Below are 12,501 nucleotides of genomic sequence, written 5' to 3'. Positions count from 1 at the left end.
CAAGGACTGTGTCAAGAACCCATCCAAAAGACTATAACCGGTCACGAACCGATCAATAATCAAGTCAAGAACTAGTCAATGGGCAGGCAAGAGCCAGGTTGAAATACAAAGAACCAAGCATGTCAAATACAAGTAAAAAAAAAAAAAAAAAAAAAACGGGCAAGAAATATATTAAGGAACCAAGTCAAGAAGCAAGTTCAGAAGACTTGACATTTACCTTGAGCATGGTGCAGGGATTAACTCTGGTGAACATGATGACCCCCCTGGTCTGCAGCGTGCGGACTCTTAGGCCCAGCTTCATCTCGCCGCTCTGACTGTTTTGACCGCTCTCTGTCACCTTGTATTTGATATAGCCGTTACCAGAAAAACTCAGGGAGCTTTGACCTGTGCGGACACAGAACATACACAAAAGAAGAAAAGAGAAAAGAAATACGTCAATATTCAATGTAAGAATCATGTGTGTCTACAACCAAGCAAATCATGCCCAGATCCAGTCAAGAAACATGTAAAAATAAAGTCAGAAAAACAAGTCAAGAACCTTTTTACGGATGTAACGGTTTCCAAAGCTCGCAATACGATATGAAGCTCACGATAAGATAATTATAGATAGATGCAGGGAGATTTAAGAAGTCTTTGTTTATGATGCCTGGAAACCGCAGTGGCGCGGGCAGCAAGTCAAACAGCGACATCTGCTGGCTTTTAGGTCCACACGAGTGTGGACATTGCTTTGGAATGTGATAGTGTTTATTGTTTGTATGTTGTTAATTTAATGTTTTAATTGTTTTCGTATGTTTGATTTTTATTCCATGTAGGCTACAGCAATTTTCATTGCAGCGATTTTTTTAAAGTGCTCTCAAAATAAAGTTGAGCTGAATTTAAATTTGCTACTCTTGTTAGTAACGTTTTACATACATAAATGCAATTATTTATTTATTTATTTATTTTTTTGCAATGTTTTGATCGCTTTGGTGATGTTTGTTGTTGGACCTGCAGCAGTTGTTCAATAGAGCATTTTATAAAGTGCCGGACTGGCCACCGTTGTGGCTTCTCGCTGAGCCACTCATCTCTATGTTAAACCGCTTTGTGCTTTATCTTGTTGTGCCTTGGGAAGCAATTCCGGCACAAATGCGAGTGGCCCTGTACTTCCTACTTCCTTTTCTCCGTGACCGGGCGGAGTCACATGACTAGTAGGAAATGCAGGAATTTGCGAGGAACTTCCATTTCAGCACGTCTCAAAAAGCACCTCATGAAAGCGTAAATCTACTGTCTAATGGAAACGCACTTATTTAGGTGAAAAGCGCCACCCAGCCTATCAATTGTGTTTACTGGCTACTCACTCCGCATCAATTGACTATTCTGAAATGGATTTGCCTTGACTTGGTGAGGTGTTAAGACCCGCCCACTCTCTTTGAGGGGCGAGTTTGACAGATAAAATAAATTCACAAAACACCGCAACACAGTGACCATGAAATAATTAAATAAATAAAAAAATGAATATATATATATATATATCAATTAATTAATTAATAATCATTGTGAATTTAATTAATTAATGGCACATTTAATTAATAAATGACATTTAATTAATTTATGACAATTTTATTTAATTATTTAATGGTGTATTTATTTATTTAATGTTGGCATTTGTGGTCCTCCATACAAATCTAGCTTGAACCAGTCAAGAACCAAATCAGCCAATAAATGACCTGTCAAAAATCAAATCCGGACTAGTCAAAATCAAGACACAACTAGTTAGAAAACCAAGTCAAGAACCTGATCATCAATTATGAGCCAGTCAAGAACCATTTAAGAAGCCAAGTCAAGAACTAAGTCAATAACCGTATAAAGTCCTGGTCAAGAACCAAGCACAAAACCATGCCACATCCAGAACCAGCTGGAAGACAATCCACAAACCAGTTCAGTGTATGAGTTGTAGACAAAATTAGTTAATAGTTCTTGACTTTGTTTTTGACAAATGCTTGACTATTTTTTAAGGTTGTTCTCGATGTGATCCTTGACTCATTTTGTTCTGCTTCTTGGGTCGGTTCTTTCTTGGTATGGTTTCAATGAAGCTAACACCTGTGCGAAATGGGTACACTAGATAAGATCTAAGTCACAAACCAAGTCAAGAACCAATTAAGAATGAATGTATATTAGAAAAGTTTACCTTGTATTGTTCATAATCTTTGGTTCTGTTCAGGAAGTTAAAAGAAATCCTACCGGCGCACTCGTCCAGACGCTGAGGCAGACACTGGCAAACAGATGGCGCTGTTGGGCCGGAGCGAACGCATTGCATGTCCGCAGGACATGACTGACCTTCACACAGCTCCACGGGAGCGGGGCACACTCCACCAGCTTGAAACATGAGAAAAAAAAATTAGACATTATTAGGTACCCCAAAAGAGACACGCAGGACTTGCAGTAGTCCATAAAATGACACACGGGGGCAGATGCAGGTCTCGATGCGTCTGAACGGCGGCGACACCAGGCTGACCCTCTCCGTGTTGTATGTCAGTAGCGAGCCGACCTCCAGGGCCAGCGTCTGCTCGCACACCTTGTCGCCGCACGCCAGCTCCCCGGAGCAGACGCCGCCCACCACCACCGCGCCGGCCAGAACCCCTCGGAGCTGCCCCCTTGCCTCCCGCAGCTTAGCAGCCACTTCCTGGGGCATGTAGAAGCCCCCCATCCGCCCGACACTGCCACCACCGGCCGACATCTCCGGCCTTTCGACGGCCACCAGGAGGTCCACGTCGGACGTCCCCTCCACCGGCTGCACGCCAAGGATATGGAGCGGGTCCTGCTGTCCCGCCGACCACTTCCAGCCGGCGAGCGCCCGCAGCGTCAGCCGGATCTGGTTGAGATAGCGGCCCAGCAGGTCCTCAGGAGACAGGGAGCGGAACCTCAGGGCGACGGCGCTGCGTAGCAGGACGTCCGTCACCTGTTCCACTCGGACCGAGACGTCGGCAATCACGGCAAAGCGCCCATCGCTGACAGTGGCGTTCATCTGATACCTGAGAACAACAACAACAACAACAAAAAAAAAAACAAACAAAAAAAAAAAAGAATATGAATGGAAATTCTTTGTTCCAAAGTCATCGAGTGTTGTTTACCTGCCCGGCTCTAGTCCCGGTAGCGCTGTGACACTTCCGTCCTGCCTATTGATGCTAAACATGCTCTTCTCCTGCGGCCTGTGGGTGAAGGACAGCGCGTCACTGGGGTCGCGGTCAGTGGCGTGGATGCGACCAATCGGGCCGCCCTGGAACGTGTCGGTCGCCGCCACCACGAAGATTTCCAGGGGCGAGACGGCCGGCTTGTACTGACTGTTCCCGATGACACGCAGGAACACCCATGAGGACGAGACCAGAGGAGGGCGGCCGGAATCGCTCACCTGCCAAACAAAATAATTTGGGAAAAAAGTTTGAGGGAATCCTTGGAAAAAATTCCCCTGTTAAGGACCAAGGTTTCCGCAGGTCAATTACTCATTTAAACCCAAAAACGTATAAATATGTTTTTTTTTCATTAATACTTTGACCTTCACTCCAAAAAACGTATTCATACGTTTTTTTCCCATGCTTTTTTTAATGCTAGAGCATACAGAAGGCTTTGATGCAGCTTCTGACCTGAAGAGGTCGCTTAAAGCAATGGTAGTTATTACAAATAAAATAGCCAGCAGGTGGCAGCAGAGTATAAAAGATCAGCCAGGGCCATGTTGCAACCAGCTCTTTTTCCCCCAATGCTTTCAACAGGTTTGAAAATAATGATTAAACTTAGCTATATTCTCATGCAAATTGCTGCAAAACGGAACCATATACAAATGTTGTTTTTTTCATGATAAAAGAAGAGACTCAAGTCTTTCATGTGTTTATAGCAATAGAACAGAATATTCTGTGGGCCTTGCAAAATCTATAAAAATCGAGTAAAACTGCCGGTAGCGACAGGGGTTGCTTCAGTGAAAATGGCTGGGAGTGAATAAGTTAAAAGCATTAAAAGTATGAAATGGATTTTGCTAAAAGGTCTTAAATGGCTTTAAAAAGCATTAAATATGATGCCAATAAAAAAATCATTAAATATACAATACAATACAATACAATATACAATACAATTGCTCTGAATTTGAAAAGAAAAATGTACTGTTCCTGTCACCAATGTCCAACATGAAACACACACAATGCCACCTTGTGGCAGAAAAATTACCTCAACACAAATCTATGTTTCACGCTCCTCTTAACTGTTTAGTATAGAATTTACATTTATAAAATTACTGAATGAATGAAATGAAATATGTACAGTATCTATGTGTATGGATTAGCTTTAAGTTACATTAAAATGGCATTAAAACACATTACATTTGTTTTACTGACACATGCAGAAAAACTGTGGTTCCTGGACCAAAAATACTGAGAACTCTTTCAATAATGGATCTAGTTTGTAAGAATTTGGATTTTCTCTCAATTATTTAATGGTTCAGACTTTACAGGGCGAGACATGGTATAAAAGATGCAAAAAAACAAACAAACAAACAAACAAAAATACTGTGCTTGTTTCTGACCTGGACCTCGAGTGTGAACTCCCGGGGTGACTCCGGGCTGAACTCGCGGTTGGACCTCAACGTTCCCGTCTGGTCCAGCGTGAAGAACCCGCCCTCGTTCCCAGAAACCAGGCCGAACTCAAAGGGTGGGCCATTCCTGGGGGAGTCCTTGTCGCTGACGGATAGACGTAGCAAGACGCTGCCAAGCACTTGGCTCAGCTGCAAGTTCGAAAAACCAAGATCAGTGGTGAGAAGTAACAAAATACTAATCCTTCATACTACATCCTTCAGGCATCTCTCCTTATTTCTTTACTCTCTGCATAGGAAAACAGATAACTTTACATTCTAGTCCTCAACTAACTTGGTCACAGCAATATTTTTGTAATTGCTTTGGCAGCAGCAGAATAGAATGAGTGACGGGATCGTTTACCTGGACCACAGCTGTGGCGTTGGGCGGGGCGAAGACTGGTGGGTTGTCGTTAACGTCGGCGACGTCCACGTTGACGGCGACGGCCGAGGACATGGCGGGCGAGCCGCTGTCGAAGGCCTGCACCGACAGAGCGTAGCGGGACACCTGTACGGGGGTGAGAGGGAGCACATCTTTATGCATGAGACGACACGGCCGACACGCTTCGTTACGGCCGCATAATGCGAGCGCCCGCTGACCTTGCGCTGACTCAGAAAATGACTATTGATTTCCTCCTGAGTTATTTTGCGCTTAAAGGTGCGCCCTTAAAATGGGTCTACACATACTTGCAATCCAGCCAAATCGGAGCAGTTTCCTTTGAACCGGCTGTGCCTGAAGATGATCCTGAGCGATTTTCCTGAGGTGTGCGGCGTGGTAATAGTGATTTTTCCCTTCCTTATGATCAAAGTCAGCAAAGATCTGATTATCGGATGGCTCTTCATGATTATCCTGATTGATAGTCTTGTGGTGTGGTGCGTTAAGAGTGATTTTCTCTCCTTTACAATCAAAGTCAGCAAAGCACGACTGCTGGCTGTCTCTAAACATTATCCTGAGGGATTTATCAGGTGGGTGTGAGGTATGTGAGTGATATTTCCTCTCTTCCAGTCAAAGTCAGCATAGGTAAGATTATCAGATGTCTCTAAAGATGATCTTCAGCAATTATCCCATGATGTGGGACGTGTTAAGAGCAATTTTAGGTATGATCCTGAGGGATTATTCAATGGTATGTATGGGCTGTGATAAGAAAAGTTTTTCTTTTCACTCTTCTGATCAAAGCCAGTAAAGTCCTGATTATCGGATGATTGTAAGTGATTATCCTGTGGTGTGAGGTTTGTTACGAGGGATTTTACCTTTCTTCTGATCAAAGTCGGATGTCTTTAAAAGATAATCCTAATTGATTATCCTCTGTTGGGTTAAGAGTGTTGATGCCTGTGTTCCAATCAAAGTCACTAATGGCACATTTATCAGCTGTCCCTGTAAAATTATCCCACAATGGATTAAGAGTGATTTCTCCTGTCACATTTTTGTTCCGTCACATGATTTAAACCAATTTTTTAAATGTTGAAAATCTGCATGTCTGTAGTCTGCATTTACCAACTCCCGGTCCAGACGCTTATTAACTTTGAGCAGCCCTGTCACCGGGTCGATCCAGAAGTGGTTACTCCGGTCGCCTTTCAGGATGGAGTAGGTGATGCGTCCGTTAACTTGACTGTCCAGGTCCTCTGCCAGCACCTTAGACAAACGCATGTCTGTTCAGTAACCGCGATTCCGTTCTGCTGACGACCCAATCAGACTACCCTGGTTATGGACTGGCCGACCGGCGCGTCCTCGCTGACCAGGACGTTGTAGATGTCTTGGTTGAAGGCCGGGGCGTTGTCGTTGACGTCCATCAGCTGGACTGTGACCATGGTGGCGGCGCTGAGAGGCGGGCTGCCGCCGTCCCAGGCCTCTACCGTCAGGTAGTAGTCCTTGCACACCTCAAAGTCCAGATCGTCGGCAACGGAGATGGAGCCTAGGAAAGAGGAAGTCATGTGTGTTCAATACTGAATTTGATAGAGCCTTGCAGTCTATTGCCCCAAAACTGTGGAATCCACTTCATTCAGGCTCACACGTTTTGTCTGTGGGTAAGAAGTGAAACCCGTCTACGGAAGACCATGCATGCAAAGGCACCAAGATCAGGTGGTAATAGTGATCCAAGAACCTACTTTCCCTTCTAGGACCACATGTAGATCTCCCAATACCGGAAAGCTCACCCAGGTTCCTGTCAATGGAGAACTTGGCCATCTCGTTGCCCGAGCGAATCCGGTAGGAGATCTCGGCATTGGGCCCGATGTCGGCGCTGGTGGCCAGCACCCGCAGCACTTCGGCGCCCACCGCAACATCCTCGGGCACGGTGACGGTGTAGTCCCGTCTCTGGAACACCGGCGCATTGTCGTTCACATCCAGGACCAGAACGGTCAGGTCCACCTGGTGGACGCAGGACAGAATGAGCTCCAAAGAACTCAAAACAAACATTAAACATAAAACAACATAAAAAATGTAACAAAGCTACGGTCGATGTTTCTTTAAATCGCAACGGGATAAGTTCAGTTCTTCCGACGTGCACGTATTGTGGACACATTTTGATATACTTTCCACAGCTTTTGCACCAGCAGGCGCCAGAGAGCCGCTGGCCCCTCAGCCTGTCACCTCTCATCATCTTTCCATCTCAGTGCTCATGTGATAAGCATTGATCTTAATTAAAATCTACATGGCTTGTTATCGCGCCTCCTTGCGGCGCGTCTTCAGGTAGGCCTCCTTTCAATGGGGGGCACGTATGGCAAGAGAAGAACATCTTTTTCCAACGGTAATCCAAATATATATCAAGGCTAGTGTCTGAGCCTTCAAGCAGACATATTTTTCAGATTTTTTTTCCAATTTAAAACAGGTCAACAATTAAAAAGTGGATAATTTTCCTTTGTCTTGCTGGAATTAGCCTGTTATGGAGGGGCGGGCCTGTCTAATGCAAGTGAGCCAGCCCTCATTCATGTCGTACTGGGCCAGTGGTGAGTCTGGCTTTTGTTACCATGACAACCAAGGCCAGCGTCTAGTGCTTTGTCACTACATGGCAATATCTAATAGTAGCTAATCTGTGCGTCGAAACAAAACTGTGCACAAAAAAGTGCACCCGACCAACCTGCGAGAAGAGCGCCCCCTGCTGGCCAGCTTGGTCAGCGGCCCGAATGCGGAGCCGGTATGAGTCTTGACTCTCTCGGTCCAGGGGTCTCTCCAGGATCACCACCCCAGACACGGGGTCGATGGAGAAGAAGCCGTTGGCCGAGTCCACCAGGGAGTAGACGACCGTCCGGTTGAGGCCGAGGTCCGGGTCGGTGGCCTGCAGCCGCGTGAGCAGCGTGTTGGGCGCGGCGTTCTCGTACACGCTGGCCACGTAGCGCGACGAGGCAAAGGACGGTGCGTTGTCGTTGACGTCCAGGAGCTTCAGCGACACGTCGCAGCGGCAGAACAGGCCGCCGCCGTCCGTGGCCTGGGCGATCAGCTTGTAGGTGGGGCGGCTCTCGCGGTCCAAGGGCGCCACTGTGCGGAGTTCGCCTTTAAACACAAACGCATGAGATGATCAGCAAAGACAATTCAACCTTGAACTTGTCTTTCAATTGCGACTAACAATAAAGACATTTTTCTTTTTCCAAACAACCAAGTGTATTTTAAACAACGCTAACGTATGTGTTTTCGTGAAGACAATTAAGAGATTTTAACTCATTCACTCGCAGCCATTTTCACTGAAGCAAACCATTTCGCTTCCAGCTGTCTCACTGGATTTTGACTGATTTTGCAAGGCCCACAGAATATTGTGTTCTATTGCTATAAAAACATGGAAGCTAGCAAAAGAAAGATTTGAGTCTCTAATCAGGAATATATATATATATATATGATGCGTTTCCGTTTTGCAGCAATTAGCATTAGAATTTAGCCAAGTTTCATTGATATTCATATTCCTGGTGAAAACACTGTCAAAAAGAGTTTGTTGCAACATTGCAACATGCCCCTGGCTGATCTCTTATACTCTGCTGCCACCTGATGGTCGTTTGTAATAACTACCATTGCTTTAAGCCACCTCTTCATGTCAGAAACTGCATCAAAGCCTTCTGTATGCTCTTGCATGAAAAAAAAAACATCACATGAGTGACAGACAAAGTATTAAAAAACGTTTATGGTTTTGAATGAGTGAACCTATCCAAATGTTTGTCATAAAAATAAATAATTTAAAATCTTCAGTTAACCTAATTTGGATTCTGCTTTCAACATCCAAGACCATTTAGAACAGGGGTCTCCAAGTTCGGTCCTCGAGAGCCCCTATCCAGCCTGTTTTCCATGTTTCTCTCCACTAACACACCTGATTCATGATCGGGCTCGTTATCAGGCTTCTGCAAAGCTTGCTGATTAGCTGATCATTATATTCAGCTGTGCTGAAGGCCGGAGAAATGGAAAACAGGCTGAATAGGGGTTCTCGAGGACCGAACTTGGAGACCCCTGATTTAGAGTCTTCAAAGATGCTAACCATGTTTTTTGCAAATCTTCAAAGAAGCTAATCCACATGTTTTCATACAAATCAAAGTAAATTTGAAGTCCGATTCATTTGTTTTAACATCAAAGGCAATTTTGAGTCCACCTAACATACTAACATAAATTCTTACAACCTTTGATATAGCTAGCAGAATTTTGTTATAATCATATCAAGAGATAGCTAGCATGTACGGAATCCATCGCATGCTTCCAGCTGCCCATGACATATTTCTACAATTTTTTTCATACTTATTGGATGGCGGCATTTGACGTACCGGTGTTGGCATCCATGTAGAAATCTTCCACGCCGATGCCAAAGAGTGAGTACTGGATCTCGGCGCTGGAACCCGAGTCTATGTCGGACGCGCCCACCGTCAGCACTCCCTTGTTGGCCACCACGTCCTCGGGAAACGAGGCGCTGTACACCGCCTGGCACGCGCACAAGCACACACGTTCATCCATTATCCCAGCTGACAAAAGCGAACCCAACAAGGTTAAGTGGTCTCCATCGACCGCATCCCAAAATGGCTGCTGTGATGTGACACACACACAAACAATCTCGGGCCTTTTATGCATTATAAACACGTTTAGTGGTTTAGTTTTACAAACTTTTTGAAGCGAATTAGAGGGCTTAAGATTGTAAGTGAGGAGGAGAAACATCAAATGTGAGGGCAGCAAAACATCCACTGTCTGTAATGAAGCACATTGTTTACACAAATAAATGTCTTTTGGAGCACAAATTGCCCCAGAGGAAGATTTGCATTGTAGGGGGGAAAATGTGTGAAGGTGAGGACTGATTAAATAACAAATGAATGGGAAACTAGAATTGTGTTCAGTGGAGCGTAAACCTCCGCCAAGGTCTTTCTATCCGCGTTTGGATAAGCACAAACTCAATCATGCAATGTGAGGAAAAGATTAAAAAAAAAAATTATTATTCTCTATTTAGCCATTTAATGCAACCAAAAATATTTTATTATGATTGTGTTTTTTTAGCATAGGGATTTTTCTATAATGTATGTTGGATTATTTAAATAAATACAAATGTTAATATATCTTTACTACTCCAATAAAAGTAGTATTTATACCCCCATAAAATATAATGCATATAATTTTCTCATCTCACCCCAATATGAACTAACAAAAAAAAATGCTAATACTATTTTTGATGCGATTATACAGCTTCACTATACTGTATGTATTATTTATATCATATAAACAAAAACTGTATTTACCCCAATTACAAATATCTCACCTCATACTAATCTGCATGAAAAATAATTGTATGCTCATTGTTATTTTTTTTTTATTTTTTATTTTTTATTTTTAAATCTGAGGGTAACTTCTTTCTGCTTATATATTTATATTTTTATTATTTAGATAAAAATAGTAGTTAGCCTGTTATATTGTTGTTGTTTTTAATGTCATCAGATTCAGATAGATCTACATGAAAAAGTGGCTATTTGTAAATTAATAAAAAAATAAATAAACAAATTATTAAAAAGTATAATTGTTCCTCTGGAGGAAAATTTATTTTCACTGTGCAGTATACAGTTTATGATTTAGACTTAGACTTAGACTTGACTTAGCAAATTGTCTTCTCCGGGCACTCTAGTCTCCTCCCACATTCCAAAGGCATGCATGGCAGGTTGATTGGGCACTCCGAATTGTCCCTTGGTGTGCGTGTGAGTGTGGATGGTTGTTCGTCTCTGTGTGCCCTGCGATTGGCTGGCAACCAGTCCAGGGTGTACCCCGTCTACTGCCCAAAGCCAGCTGAGATAGGCTCCAGCACCCCCGCGACCCTTGTGAGGAATAAGCGGTCAAGAAAATGGTTGGATGAATTTTCAGATTTTATTTAATTCCATCTTATCAAAATGAAGGTATTAATTATAGTGTATTTACATATATTAATCCATATAGGTATAAAATATTACAAATAAATAGGTTAATTCTCAATGTGTTTTGTTTACATGCAGTCTAGCTGCTATTTATGTAGCATTATTTTTAACATATTTTAAAAAATATTAATAATCAAAATGTTTTTTTTGATGAAGATTGGTCAAACTGGCAACTCTGGCCTTGGTGGCGGTCCCGATGTTACCTGGTTGCAGACGGGGCTGTTGTCGTTGGCGTCCATGACGGTGACCTCCACGGCGGCGCGCGCCACGTAGAGGCCGTCGCTGGCCGTCACGTTTAGAAGGTAGCGGTCCTGGCGCTCGCGGTCTAGCGGCCCGCTCACGTACACCTTCCACTCGTCTTGCACCAGCGCCAGACCGAACACGCCACCCACGTTGCCGCCTGATGAACGTGAAGCAACCGGCAACAATGACAATGGCAATTTTAGTCGTCTTAAATTCTGCTAATAAACATCAAAGACAATTTGGAGAGTCTGATTGACCTAAATTGCATTGACGTGAAAAAAATCAACACACATTTAAAAATAATCTTTGACAAGGCTAATACATGTGTTCATAAATCATCTTCAAATCAATGAAGCTAACATACATCATTGTGAATAAAATTTAGTTAACCTAATTCAAATAGTTTCATAAACAAAGAAGTAAATTTATAATCTTGACCTAAACATGAATTTTCTATACTGTAAGTCTCCAAAGAGTTTACAGTATTTGGTGAATCTTTTTGTCATATATATCAAAACCACTTACAGGAATCATTCGGAAAGACAACATAACATCTTCAACGTTGCTGACTTACGGCTTTCGTAAACATCAAAGACAATCTGCAATTTGGAGTTGTTGTTACTTTTGTTTTGAACATCAAGGAAGATATCAGAGGCAAGCCGTCTGCGGTCGAAAAGCTTCAATCACATCGTCGTGGAGACGGGGCGTACGCGTCATTTGGACATGTGACCTTTGATTAGAGCGCCTCCGTTACATCAGTGAGTGCGCTAAATGGCAGCAAAACAAGACGGCACGACGACATCCTTCATCGGGAAACCGAAACACATCCCGCGCCAAGAAGAAGAAGAACAACAACAACAACTCTCACAAGGCTTCCGCCACTGCATCGTCTTGATCCCACAAAGGGTTTTAAACTCACTTCTCCTAATCCGAAAGAGTCCGCCTCGCTGCGGAATAACAATCAGGTACACGGGAAATGGACGCCAAGTCTAATGAGCAAACAAGAAATCACTTGGCGGCTGCAAATGAGGAAAAATGAGAAAAATGGAAGGACTTGAAAGGCTTTTTGTATGATGCATTTTCACCACAAAGCAAATCGAAATTGTGTAAATTGGAAAATGAGAGGGCACTAAAGTAGGAAAGCAAAACATCCTAACATGGAATATTCTATTTGACAAAATTTCATCATCAAATGTCTGTGTTCCAAAAGAGGTTTTTATTTATTTATTTATTTATTTATTTATTTATTCATTCATTCATATAATCTCAACTGGATTTCTGTTTAAAATTTTCAATATGAACTTGGT

At 43.1% G+C, this 12,501-nt stretch overlaps 1 protein-coding gene across 9 annotated transcripts in view; it reads right to left on the bottom strand.

Moving 5' to 3' along the window:
* Positions 1-12,501, bottom strand: part of fat3b (FAT atypical cadherin 3b) — a 91,727-nt gene that overhangs the window by 21,236 nt on the left and 57,990 nt on the right. For 6 of the 9 annotated variants that reach the window (XM_077504513.1, XM_077504510.1, XM_077504512.1 and 3 more), the window contains exons 31-42: positions 11,155-11,351; positions 9,332-9,485; positions 7,672-8,084; positions 6,749-6,962; positions 6,293-6,507; positions 6,090-6,227; positions 4,959-5,102; positions 4,550-4,747; positions 3,111-3,388; positions 2,443-3,011; positions 2,221-2,355; positions 218-384 (exon numbers count right to left, since the gene is read on the bottom strand). In XM_077504513.1, coding sequence (XP_077360639.1) covers positions 218-384; positions 2,221-2,355; positions 2,443-3,011; positions 3,111-3,388; positions 4,550-4,747; positions 4,959-5,102; positions 6,090-6,227; positions 6,293-6,507; positions 6,749-6,962; positions 7,672-8,084; positions 9,332-9,485; positions 11,155-11,351 — 2,822 coding nt within the window. Of the gene's footprint in view, positions 1-217; positions 385-2,220; positions 2,356-2,442; positions 3,012-3,110; positions 3,389-4,549; positions 4,748-4,958; positions 5,103-6,089; positions 6,228-6,292; positions 6,508-6,748; positions 6,963-7,671; positions 8,085-9,331; positions 9,486-11,154; positions 11,352-12,501 lie in introns of those variants that run through there. The other 3 variants (XM_077504516.1, XR_013279709.1, XR_013279708.1) reach the window with 3 other exon arrangements.

Source organism: Festucalex cinctus, chromosome 18, assembly GCF_051991245.1.
Source record: "Festucalex cinctus isolate MCC-2025b chromosome 18, RoL_Fcin_1.0, whole genome shotgun sequence".
Classification (NCBI taxonomy): Eukaryota; Metazoa; Chordata; class Actinopteri; order Syngnathiformes; family Syngnathidae; genus Festucalex; species Festucalex cinctus.
This window is presented reverse-complemented; position numbering and strand designations above follow the sequence as displayed.